Raw genomic sequence first — 13,304 nt, 5'->3', positions numbered from 1 at the left:
ATATGACTGACCCCCATGGAAATTGGCAGTTTCTTAAAAAACAGCCACCCGAGAATGAAAGGCTGCTGTATAGCTGTATCTTTTAGCATCTCTTTCAAACGGATTTTCTGTAGTAGTGTAAATAAATGAAAAGACCAGTATGAATGGGTATTGCTTTAGGCAGTTCCCAGATTCACTTAAGGCTCAGTCACAGCATCACATTGGCATGGAGAAGTCTAAAAAGGGTGATTCACAGATCCCACAAGTGATTTGCAAACGGAATCTGGCACATGCTGTATAGAAATAAGGCTCTGATGGATTTATATGTGTGTACCAGGTAGTAAGTGTGGTTCCCATACAGCAGTCGCACTACTGAAGTGATCATGAACAGCATTGCTCTGCCCTTCCCGTGTCTTAGATTACACATGTAACCACAGATGCAGATGGTCAGGCAGGTTCTAAACTGCTGTAAACAGCCTCTAATGTGCCATTTAATAACATACCGACTTTCCATTTCATACGCAATGTCATTGATTTCTACAGCCATTCTCTGAATCTCTTCCCTGGCTTGTTCTTCAGCTGTGTCCTCCATGCTACTCAGGATAATGTCTTCCAAGTAGGAGTCAATAGTGCTCTGGTGCACTTTCACCACCTGGAACAAAACACCAAGATATTGTTCTGCTGCCTGTTGCTGTGCCAGGAACATGGTGGAAGCAGAATTCCAAAGAAGCAAGAACAACAGATTTTCACCAGACTCTTAATTTCAGGCAGGCCAGCCTGAGATTTGGTTTCAGAGGTGCTTTCTGGGAAGAATAACTTGTGTAAAAATTCATTTTCTGATAGTTCTTTCTGAGAACTAATTGAACAGAAACAAGTGCAGGAAAGAACCGGCAGTGGAAAAAAAAACTCATCCGCAGATACAATTCTGCTGCAGCAGGTTAGTTCTGTGAATGCAATGGCAGTTGCATCCTCAGTTCGCATGGTCCCCTGAGCAACAACTGCCAAATAATAATCATCAGTATCGACTTCAGTAAATTAATCAGCTTTCATTGAAGCAAATCCTGAAGGAAAAGGTTCCATCAAGCCAGTCAAAGTAACATGAATAAAAACAAGATAAAATTATTAGTTTCCTTATAATGGTTGTACAGCAGAGATTCTAGAAATGGGTGTTTTCCTTCTGCTAGTCTGAAGGGCATAAGCTTATGGCACTTTGACTCTCCTTGCTTCCCACTCAAAGGTGCAGAAAAGAGGAGAAGTTAAAAGAAAAATAAACACGATGCCAGACTCTCTTGGCATTAACCTCCTCCCACAAAGTTTGAAAATCATTGGTTTAGTCAATTAGGCTCCCACTCATTCCCTTCAACTGGGAGGAATATGCTTCACATAGTCAGGAGCTAGGGAATAGGAATAGGACTGTAGAATAGTTATGGAATATGGTAATAATTCAGGATTTTTATTCCTGGATTTCGAGGTTATGTTATCCATTATCATTACTTCAAAATAATTTTTGTACTTCTTGTTATTTGCAGTCCACTTTTGGCAGCCAAAATCTTTCCAAAACCTTGCTTAAAGGCATCCTTCCTGGGAGAGCACCTAGTAGTTCTGCTGGACAGACCAAGTGCTGACGAAACATTATTCTTAAAGATGATCTAGGTACATCTGTTCTCCATGGGTGTTTGTTGTAGAAATTTAGAAACCATTATCCATTCGTGATATGCCTAACAGGACTGTCTGTAGAGGTATTCAGATAATCCTTAATTTAATGGGCATGACTCTTTTAGGAAGGAATCACCCTCTCTTCAGTAAGCCTTCCCCCTCGTTTTTAAAACTAGCCATAACCTCCATCTGGACCTTCCCACAAGTAGGCAGTTCCTACAAACTGCCCACAGTCCCACCAGTCTCCCTCTCTTGCCTGTCTGAAAATCTCATCTTCTTCCTGACGCCGCCTCTCTTCCACCTGACGACGGCCACTCTCCTCCGCTTCCCGCATCCGCCTCTGCCTCTCAGCCAGCATGACAAAAGCGTGGATCTTCCGTTCTTCTTGCAGCCTCACCAGCTCTTTGGACAGGAAATCAAATATGTTCGCCAGTGCCCTTCCTTCTTCCCTGGCCAAGTGGTTTTCCATTGATGATAGCTTTAAAAAAGAAAGGCAAAGAATTGTGTTACAAACCCCAGGAATGTTGTTCAAAGTCCCAGGACTACCACAGGCATGTGAAACAACTCTGCAACATCCTCTCAGACCAGCCATGGGACAACCCTAGGAGTTTTGCATTCTTCTTGTTTTACATGTGCTGGCCTGGATTCTGTGTAATGTAATGTTCCTATATATAGGCTCTGGTGGCACGAAGAGGCTAAAAGATGGAGAAACTAGTCAGGGTGGAAATAGTCCTGACACTGTCACACTAGGACAAGCAGCCCCTATGCTTGGGTAGGTGGGAGGAGATAGAGCACTAGACGCGCTGTATTCCAGGTATTATGAACTGCTTTTGCAGCCGTGAGTATAATCAGAATAGTTGCTGAGGCCATCTGCTTGTTACTGGGGAATGCTCCACTGCCCAGACCAGGAAAGAGGACGTATGAAAGTGACAATGAAATGGCTTCAGCTGCATACCCTCCATCTTTCTTACCTACACCAGAACAGAAAAATAGGATTAAAAGTTGCAAATGAAGCTTCTTTCTAACATTTGGAAAGTAAATCCTCAATCTTCATGAGTAGGCAGCTTGAGTAAAGATTTAGGAAACCACAATTGTGAGTACAGTCACATTTCTATCCTCTCCTAAGGATACAAATTACAGTTCAAAGCCACCTCAGTGAAATGGTATGTCTTTGGCTGGACTTTCATGATATGACCAAAGTGACTAACTTGCTGAGACAATACAGCAACCATGAGTCCCTACAGTTTTAGGTACTGAGCTATTACCTAAAACTGTACAAGTTACTAACCACTAACAAATTGAAATCAACAGCAATTATATTGAGTTTTCAGAAGTGCAAACAAGACCCCAAAATTCCAGGTAATGAAAAATCAGAAAGCCTGTGACAGAGCTGAGACTAAATTCCAGGTGTTCAGCATTACTGTGCCATTCACTCCTTGTTCCAAGCACATCATGTTTCATGGGTCGGGTATGCGTGATTGCACTTTGGAAAGGGACAAGATCTATGGTAGGTTCATTATCTCCAGTATGGACTATGAAGCCACAGTCCTTGGCAGGAGGGAATGTCTGGAACTGGTTGGGATGCTGTGTTTCTGTTGGAATAAACAGACAATAACAGAGTAGACCTGAACGTAAAACTCAAAATGGAGCTGAAATATCCCAGACAAGTAGTAATAAATCAGCTTGCTTATACTGCTGTGCCATTTGCTCATGCAGTGTTTCAAAGAAAGTGGGACTGTCAGTGTTGCACACATCTAGAAGTGACAGTGCTTAGCCCATGGGTGTTTAAGATGGAGGACAGCAATGCTGTAACTGCACCACCCCACAGGGAGGGATAACATGGAACTAATGTGCTGCTTCCTCTTTACTGCTCCAGGTGCTGTGCCTACAACTGGTGTGAAATGGAGGAAAACAACCCAGGAACACTCTTGTCTTAGACTTTTGTTATATAGGAGGTTGGAAATTTTCAACCCCTCATCTTTGACCATTTTATCTAGAGTTTCCATCCTCTTTCTGCAGGAAGCATTTTTTGAAAAATGCCTCTTTTTATAATGGATAGGTCAAAAACCTGAAAGAAACCTGTGACTGCCAAAAACTATAGAACTGTGAGTCATCAGTGACTTTCTAAAATAGCCACACACATAGAAAACTCCTGCACATGCATTCCAGAGAGTTTTAAAGTTCAAAGTTTTTGAAGACCTGAGCCTTGGACTGTGTGCCTTCAGAGACAGCAAAAAAACCAATGCAAGAGTAGGGGAGGTAGATACCAGCAGAGGGGGATAGTGGCTCTCCCAAAAGGAAATTCGGAGATCAGAGGTCAGCATCTTTACCTTTGCGCTCTCTCCTTCTCTGTGAATGTCATTATGGTGTCTGAACTGCCCTCCTTTACTCTCACCTGCGCTTCCAGAAGAGAAGGAGCATTTCAAGTTCCTAATGCCTAAGGCTTTTATTTGTCTCTTAATTTCTCAGTAGAAAAATTCTGTATTCCTGCATTCCACACCTGGGCTCCCTGTATATTAGGGAGCATCTGGAAATGATAAACAGTAAAACACAGTCACCCAGTTCAATTTTTAGTGAGATCTGAGGGGAAATTTTGTTGCTGCCCACCCAGCAGGAAGCAGTGGTCTGGTTCCATCTCCACCAGGCCAGCTGGCCAGCGGATGCTGTTATAATCTGGAACCTGCAGAATTGCCTCACAGCTGGTCACTGAAAAAACAGGATAGTAGTAAAAACGATAGGAAAACCTGCAGGAATGTGGGAGATACTGTGTATCTGAGATGATGCAGTGAAGTCTGGACCAAATTTCTTTATGATCCATTTCAGACCAGCATCTGCCATTTGATTCACTTTGCTCTGGAAGGCTGTGGCCCTGCAAAGAAATAGGATGGGAATTTGCATCCCCAGCTCTCACTAGATCCTTGGCAGAGGATGGAGCCCAAAATTTCTCTGCTTTCCATAGCAGTGGCAAGTACAACAATGTGACACCATTGCTAAGGTCCTAGAAGTCTCAAGCCCAGCCAGATTTACAAAGTAAGCCTGCTTTGGCTTCTTTTGTGATGTCTTATGCCCGAGGAGGAGCCTGAGAGGGTGCCAAGCTAGGAAAGGAACAGGGAAATGACAGAGCAGTAACACACATTCAGTAAAACATCTGACAGATGTGAGTGACAAGCATGTATTGCGATGCCAGGTCACAGCACCAGTCAAATGGTTTGAAATGTGGGAAAACTGAGGTTTGTCTGACAGTGCAGTTTGTTCAAAGCCCTGTAAATATAAATAAGTGCTCTGTCTGCAAACAAAGCAAGTGCAGCCTGGGTAGCAGCTGTGGTCAGGACGACTCAGTCTGTTTCTGAGATTCCCCAGAGCAGTGAGAGAGCAATTTTACCCCCTCAGGCATTCAATGCTTGGCCTGTGCTAGGACAGCATTTTTGTTACTTGGGGTGCTTTCTGTGCTGTGGATAATAGAAAACATAAAGAAATTAAATGTAGGAGAGCTGGTGGTACTGCAAGCACAGAGTGCCTGGTCAGGACAGTGTTGTGAATCAGCCTTCCCATCTGTACAGGCAAACCTTGTGCATTTGCAAGTCATGCTGTTGCTGTAGAGCCCGTGTCATTTGCTCCTCTGCCTTCAAAAGCAGCTGTCCATCCTCCTGGAGTGCGTGAGTCGTGCGCAGCTCTCTGATCAGTTCCAGCCGCTTTTCCTTCCCTTCAAACATCTTTAAAATAAACAACCAAGCATATTAAATGGAGAATATAGATCAACATGTTTTGCCAGCAGAGCACACCCTTTTTCTCCAAGTTGCAAGGTCAGCTGTTTCCAAGACCTAGTTCTCTGTAACGAATTTGTGGCCACATTTAGGCAAACACTACAGCTGTCAGGTAAATCTTGCCTAAACCCTCCTGCATAGAAGATGAAAGTTGAGGCCTTCTGCTGTGGCGTATAGATGATCCCTTGCTACTTTATTATAATTTTTTAATTATTATTCTGTTTGGCTTCACCCAGAACTTAAACCACTGAAATGCAGAACAGCAACACCAATGTCAAGTGAAAAGGGCAATAGCCTTCTGGATATCCTGTTATATCAGCCTCAGTGTCCCAGTGTGAGCATTGCCCCTTTTCCTCAGTCCAGGGTTAGATGTCTCCTGGTTCAACATCTACTGTTCTCTGACCTTCATTTTGTGGGAGTCCAGCAACAGCTCAAAGCAATAAATTGGTGGGGAGGTTGTTGAAAACTGCTGCTGTCCCTATTATGGGATTACGTGCCCCAGCCCTTCCCTGACACTGTCTTATTTTATTCCCCCTCTCTTCCAACAGGGCTTCCAACAGCAACAAAGGATCACTCAACCCTGCTCAGATCATTCTTCAACTGAGTCATGTATTTCTGATCCAGTAGAAGCTGGAAGAAGATTCCTAAAATGATGGGACATTTCATAATGTGGAAGTCAACAGTCCTGCAATGGCATCAAACATCCTTCTTATAGATCACCACAGAACTGGAGAAGACTTGGGACGTCTATATTCCACCTCAAGCCACTTTCACAGTATTGCATTGTTTGCTAAAGCTTAGGTCGGGGTCCCACATGGGAACACTTCACAGGCATTAAATAATTAGTGCAAGAGAGAATATCAGTTATATTCTTAGCAGGCATGAAAACAAACCTTCTGGACTGGTCTGATCAAAAGTGATAGACTTGCTTAATATAAAGCCCATGAGGCATGGCCATTCAATTTTTACCTAGACCCACTTCTACTCCACTGAAAGCAGAATGATGGGTCCTGCACTTGCTGGAAATCATGGTGGTATGCTTCAGTTTCTCATCTAAGGTTCAGCTCACCATCACAGGAAACTGGAAAGATAGTATGAAATACAAGCTGCCCTGCTGGGATGTGGGAGGTTTCAAGGCAAAATGTACTCATGGTCCAGATCTAGTCTAGAATTTGCCGTTTCAGTAATTCTGCTATGAAACGTCTAATTAAACAGCTGAGTGTAGGGGATGGCAGGAACAGGGAGACACTCACAGACATGTGTAGGAACCTAGAAGTTCCTGTAAGAAATTTGGGCTGGAGAGCAAAGACTTCAGCCTTGAAGGACTCCAGATAACATACAGGATGATACGCTGCAGAAGCCTCATTACCCTTGATTGGTGCTGTGGAAGAAAGATTGCAAACACACTTTCAACCTTTCTCACCATCATTCTGGACAGACATAAACAAAGAGACACAGAATACCATGTTCTGAATAGCCCTGCCTCGGAGCAACTTCTGCAGACAGATCACTGCCAGTTCTGTTTCCTCTTCCTCCTGCCAAAACACAACAAATATCCACACAATAATTAATTATTTCTTTGGAGACTGAGATTTATATAGATTATCCATCTAACTATTAAAAAGTCTAACTCACATCCAGCTTTTTCTCAGTTGTTTCTGAATACCATTCTTCTAATTTCTAGGGAAAGGAAGGTGAGTCAGAATAATATGTACTTCCATGTTTTATAAGAGATGGGGAGAAAGGCTGTATAATTAGATTCTATCTGAAATTTTAGAGGGTCTTTAGAGACAAATATCTAATGATAAGGAGATGTTGATGGGGAAAATTACTGTATGCATGAGAAGTACTATTTGTAGCTTGACTGAATCTGAGTTTGCAAAATGAGCATCAGCTACATTAATTTAACAGGTCAAGACACTAAGGGGATAGAATTATTATTGAAGGAGGTGCAAGAGAGCTGTTAACCATAAATAAAGGGATTAAATTAAAGGGGAACATAAACAATTTTTCTTTTGATATTTATTCCAGTGGTGACCTTTATCAGAGTAACTCAGTGAATTTAAGACCAGAAAGTGATAGTTTGGAAGTTGCATTAATTACATTATATTGTGATTTGTCTCTTTGAGAACTTTACTGGCCTAGCATTGTGTGACTGATACCAGCTTGGAATAATGATGGAGCATAGTGGGAAAGGGAACATGACCATGGCGGGCAGGGGAGGGGGGAAGGCTTATAAAGGCTTATTTTAAATAGAGGAAGCACAGCTGGCAGCATTTTTTCTTGCTGAGGGGTATTCTAGTCTGGAGTTGACAGTAGCAGAAGGAAAAAGCCCATTGGATGCATGGGAAAGATAAAAAGAAATCTAAAAAATGTAGGGAAGTTTTTTTAATAAAGAGCCTGTGAGGTCTGCATTGAAATGTGGTATTTTAGAAGTGCCGGAAAAACAGGGAAGACCGTAGGATGAGAGAAGTGGTGTGGGCTTGAATCTTAGTATCTGTTTTTTTCTTAGGTGTTGAAGATTAAGTTTTCAAAAATGGAAAAGGAAGCATTCCTGCCTTTCCACACCACCACCCAGGAGAAGCAAAGCAGAACTAGCCAAAGGACTGCCTTATGATTTGCTATGTTCTTTTTCTCTGGAAAGAAGGGATGAATTTCCAGTCCAGTTAGAGAGCTAAACTGTACCACATCACCTGGCTACAGTCCGAAAGCCCTTCAGCACAGAGTTTTGGAAATGGAGATGGCACATATACTGGACAGGTAAGCCAAACTGCTTGGTTTGATTTAAACTAACATTTGGTTTAAATTTTCGTGAGATGTGTTTTTCTGTACTTCTGTTGTTCAGTACTGCAAACGATGCCTTAGCAAGGGTAATCATCAACTTCTCCATCTGCCTGCTACAGACCAGCAGGAAAGAATGAGGGGAGATGGAAAGCCTATCATGCCCTGTAGGAAAAAAAAAGGAATTAAGGATATAGAAGGATCTAGGAGCAGGCTGAAAACTAGAGGGGGCTGGGAGAAAGTGATAAACCAGTGAAGGAATTCAGAGGCGCTCTGTGAGCTTGTTGTGGCTAGTAAGTGCATAAGAAATGACTGGGGAAGAGGAGTTGAGGAGGCCTGCAGTAGTGCCTCCATTCTCTCCACTTTCTTTTATATCCCTTGTGGTCCATGTCACCTGCCTGTCACTCTGGCACACTTTCCTTTTGAGATCCTCAAGTCCAGCCGGAAAAGGCTGGTGCACATAGCGGTTGGTACTCGTATGTGCGCATGTCAGGAAGAGAAGCATTAACAACAGAGAAGAGCCTTGCTTTCAGTGCTCCTCGCAGCCAGCTGGTAGGAGAAACCTGACTTGGATTGTGCAAGGCAGGAGATGTTAGTGCTGCTCTTTCACGGCTGAAGTGGCCTGATTCTACAGATGGAGCTTCACTGGAGAGCTCCACTCTTTTATATGTTCACACATAAAGATACTTGAAAATAAACCAAATGTTGACAGAATTCATTCAGGTGGAATTCTATTGTATTGGAACTCTTTAAAAAAACACTATAATCTGTAAACATGCTCAAGAATGACTACAACTGGGGGATAAATCTTTCTGACTTCTTTCCATGTTACTTAGAAGTACTTAAAAATCTGCTAAACTGGTAAATCTGAATAGTGTAAATCTACCACTGCAATACAATATCTAATACCTAGGAGTTAGTAAAGCTGTGGAAAGCTCTTCCCAAGGAGAAATTCTTGTTTCAGCCATCTTAAAATAGACTGTATAAAACATAGGACATCATACTGCACAAAAGAAGACAGCATGGATGATCTTATTAAGACTTTCTCACTTTCATGATTGTGTGACTCTCTTAAATTCACAAGTTTAAATGATAGTAGTGTCTGATTCTTCCTACATCATGAAGATGGTGTTAATAAGCAGATAAAGCAATCCACTGGGGCAACCACCTCTTAAGTACATTAAGAAAGGAAAAGAAGTTGCAGCTCCCCTAAAAAGTTGTTTTTTCCTACAGCATATCACATCTCCCATGACACATCATTACTGCTATTTTAGTCTCTGCAGAAGAATCATCTTCTGTGAACTGGAGCATGCTCATCAAGGACTGCAGCCTGCATGATGACAAGAGCTTTACTCCAGCAAATTAATGAAGTGCATGCTCAGTGCTAAGCAGCCAAAGTCTCACTGACTTCAATGGGACTAAACTTAATTGCTCCGCTGGATTACGATAGTGTTGTCAGATCAGAAGGTTGGAAGACACTGAATAATAATAATATGATTCTGCCTTTTTGTTCCCCAAGAACAAGGGATTAACATGTCTACTGATTTATGTCTTTTATAAAATAAAGTTTAGCTGAGGATTTGGCCAACACATATTGTAAAAGATTTGCAATTCTTTGGCTGCTAGTATCTTTATAGAATAAAGAGAGACTAAGAGAGTCTAAGAAATAGTGATGGCTATTTCTAACATGAATACACACAAAAAAGATAAAGCTCACTTCTTTCCTTCTCTGGACATTCCTTTAACAACGGTGTAGGAAACAATCAGGGATCAAAAGAAAAAAAAGTGCTAAAACCAGCCCACTTACAATTGATGGGTTTTCCAGGATTGGAGTGGGTGGCCGAGGAGCAGGCTTTTCTACTTTTTCAAGGAAACGGAGGGGCTTCTTTGGCTCCTTGACTTTATTCTTCTTCTCCAGTAGTGCCTGGAATAGACATACAATTTAATCAGAACTGGGCTAGATAGAACAACACAATAAGGCCAGTCCTCTAGATGCTGACTGTTGCTGATCACACTGACTAAAGGGAGCTGAAAGCGTTTTGCACTTTGCAGGCTTGTGGCTTCTATTTCTCACTGCGCATCAACTAAAAAATGGAATATGGTCAGTAGATGAGGCTATTGGTTGGCCAGAAGATACTGATGGGAACTTCAAAATCATGTGTAAGAAGGAAGCGAGACTTATTTTACTATATTTACAAGTAAGTCATCAGCAATTGCATAGGGTGGGTCACCTAAAATTAATCTAAAAATGGTAGGAACTTAACCTCTAATATAATAAATTCTTAAGCAAAAGCATATTTCAGATTTTTTCATTTTAAAATAGGAATGTCATTGAACCCATTAAATATTGACCCATATGCAAGCAGAGGAGAGGCAGTTGTGTATGTTACTTTCCTTATGCAATGACAAAAACATTACTTATTTTCCTATAAGATAGAGGTAAGATCCTTTCAAAACATGAAAAATGGGTAGGAATATCACAATTTAATTGCAGTTTACATATCACTACAGAATGGTTATAACTCTTTGCCTTTAACTATAGGTATAATGCTTGTTACTGCAGGTTAGAAATGTTATACGGTCAGATTTTATGAAGGGGGTCACTTGAAGAGTATACTGTCACTGTTCTGTGCCCCTTCCTCAGTGAAATGTCTTTGTACAATATGCTCTTAACGTGCAGGGTTGAACCAAATGACCCAGAACCCTTTCCTTGCAAAACTTGTTTTAAAACTCTTCTCTGCTCATCTGCAATTGCCCAGCAGCCCAGTGGCACTCACAGCAACTGTACAAGTGGACTAAGGGCAAAAGGGAAACTAACTTGCCTGAGAACTTCCTTCTACCAGGAAAATCCACAAGTCCATTAAGAGTGGGTTTTATCTTGCTTACAGCTGTTTGGTGGCAGATGCCAAACCTTGTCAGCCGAAGCAGGCTAGGAGTGGAAATGCCACCATTGCCTCAACACTTTCAAGACATTTTCAAACTGTTTAGAGAGCCAAAGTCCGGCCAACTTCCCATCGGAAGCTACTTAGAACAATATATTCAGATAATCATTTCCAACCGCATGGCAACGCTTGCCTGCTGTAGGACATCACACTTTGGCTTGCAAAGAAAAGGGAAGAGACTATGTACATTTAAAGCTCCTTCAAAATTATAATCCTACGACTGTATGGGTTGGATCTATAGTCTTAATTACTGAAAGAACAGACGTATTCCAGCAAGGAAAAGTGTGCCTTTTTCTTTTCTCTCTCTCTTTCAAATGTTCAAATACAGTATTTCACTAGGGACGGAAACCAAGCAAAAAACTTAAGAAAAAAATCCCATGCTGAATTTCTCTCTCCAGTAACAGGAAATTGATGGCACTTGCACAGAATTGCTAAATTAATGAAGTTTTGAAACTCCAGTGGTCATTGTACAAAACTCTTCTTGCATATTGGATCTGAACTTTCAGGCCAGGATAATTAATTGCTCCAGAAAAGGAGAGAGATTTCTAGGTGGAGGGGATAAAATCCTTTATTATTGAAAACTTCTGAAATGGACCACGTTAATAATGCAAGAATCAAAGCCTATAAACTGCTTATAAGCCATGTGAAATGGTTATAGCTCAAAAATGTTGAGAGATTTTCTGAACTGTTTCTTGTATTTGATGACCTTTGAGCTCTCTGGCATGAAGATTATAACAGCGCTTGCTATGATTTATAAGGTGTTTTGCATGATGGGGATGGGAATTGAAAGAAAAAAGATGCTGTAATTGTGATTCTTTTGAAAACAATGGCTCCTATGTTTATTAGTACAATGTTGCATTCATAAGAATTTTTCTAATAAAACCTTAGCCTCCAAAAATATTTCTTGCTAACCACAATAACAAAATTCAACCAGAATAACAACTTTTAAAGACAGAAAAATCTATGAGCACTTCTGACAAGAGGAAATTCTTATTAATGTAGATTTGAGAAGTACTGTGGTTCCCAGAAGTTGTTTTACCTTTTCATGTCAGCACAGTCTAGTGCCTGCTTTGCTATCTTTACTAAGTCAAAAATGCTTACCATTTGCTTTCTCTAATCTGAGGTTTTAAGTTATTTTAAGACTTTAATGTAAGAAAAGAGAAAGAAAATATGTTTTTTTGCATTAAGTGGTTCTGCCTAACTTAACAAGTTACCATTTTTTGAAATAGGGAGACCAGGGCCCAAGAATCGCTGTAGAATACTTTCTTTAAGAAGAAAAGAGTGCTAAATTTCTGAACAACATACTTCAAATGTTACTGCCTACGTATCACACTCTAATTTTTCTGAATAGACTACATTACTTTTTTCAGGTAGTAGGTTCAGAGTCATGGTATAATCTGGTTGGATTTGGCAGTGAAGGACCAGCCAATTCATCTCCTTTTCATTTTCCTGGCAAATGCAGTGAACAGCAAATGGCATGCATGCTTTTGGCCATACACCTTTGCTTCTTTGCTAGCTTCTGCTAGAAGCAGAATTCTTGACAGGATAGTGGCTTGAGAAACAACTCTCTGTTCAAAGAAATCATTCTTTAGATTCCTTCCTTATCTTCTCTGTGATCCTCTCCTTTTCACAAGACACTAGGTATATTTTATTTTCATGTACAGCACAGAGTATACAGTCATGTTTCTCTTTTTTCCTTTTTGCCCGTGAATGAAGAAGGTGAGATCATCAAGGATGGACTGACTACCTACTTTGTGATGCAGCATGGCTGCTGCATCTTGACTGATCAAGACTGACACAACAGCTCTTGGAGCTTGTCTGAGCATGAGCCAGCTAACACTTGTTGGGGATCTGTTCTTGATGAAATAACTGCTTGAACAGGATTTCCTACGTTTTGAAGTTGGCAGAGATTTTCTCCAGAGACATTCTTGGCCCCCCTACTTCTCCACCTCCTTCTAGCAACTGGATAAAGGAAAGCAGGTGTGATGAGAGTTACACTTAATGCTGAGGAGAGAGGTTCCTTGTTCTGACAGCATCTTGATCCAGCACTTTGAAACTACCTGACACTTCACCCCTCTTGAGTCACCAGAGCATAGAGGGTCAGCCTAAAGTCACGCATTGTTCTGCACTGGGATTTCTTCTAGCAGCTCCCCCATTCCTTGGTGTATTCAGCTACCTAGTT

At 41.3% G+C, this 13,304-nt stretch overlaps 1 protein-coding gene across 5 annotated transcripts in view; it reads right to left on the bottom strand.

Annotated features, from left to right (window-relative positions):
- CFAP91 (cilia and flagella associated protein 91) overlaps positions 1 to 13,304 on the bottom strand; it is a 41,538-nt gene that overhangs the window by 14,649 nt on the left and 13,585 nt on the right. For all 5 annotated transcript variants that reach the window (XM_052794807.1, XM_052794804.1, XM_052794806.1 and 2 more), the window contains 5 exons: positions 9,988 to 10,104; positions 6,863 to 6,934; positions 5,202 to 5,348; positions 1,892 to 2,113; positions 483 to 631 (listed from right to left, as the gene is read on the bottom strand). In XM_052794807.1, the coding sequence (XP_052650767.1) occupies positions 483 to 631; positions 1,892 to 2,113; positions 5,202 to 5,348; positions 6,863 to 6,934; positions 9,988 to 10,104 (707 nt within the window). The remainder of the gene's footprint in view (positions 1 to 482; positions 632 to 1,891; positions 2,114 to 5,201; positions 5,349 to 6,862; positions 6,935 to 9,987; positions 10,105 to 13,304) is intronic.

Source organism: Harpia harpyja, chromosome 8 (genome assembly GCF_026419915.1).
Source record: "Harpia harpyja isolate bHarHar1 chromosome 8, bHarHar1 primary haplotype, whole genome shotgun sequence".
Classification (NCBI taxonomy): domain Eukaryota; kingdom Metazoa; phylum Chordata; class Aves; order Accipitriformes; family Accipitridae; genus Harpia; species Harpia harpyja.
This window is presented reverse-complemented; position numbering and strand designations above follow the sequence as displayed.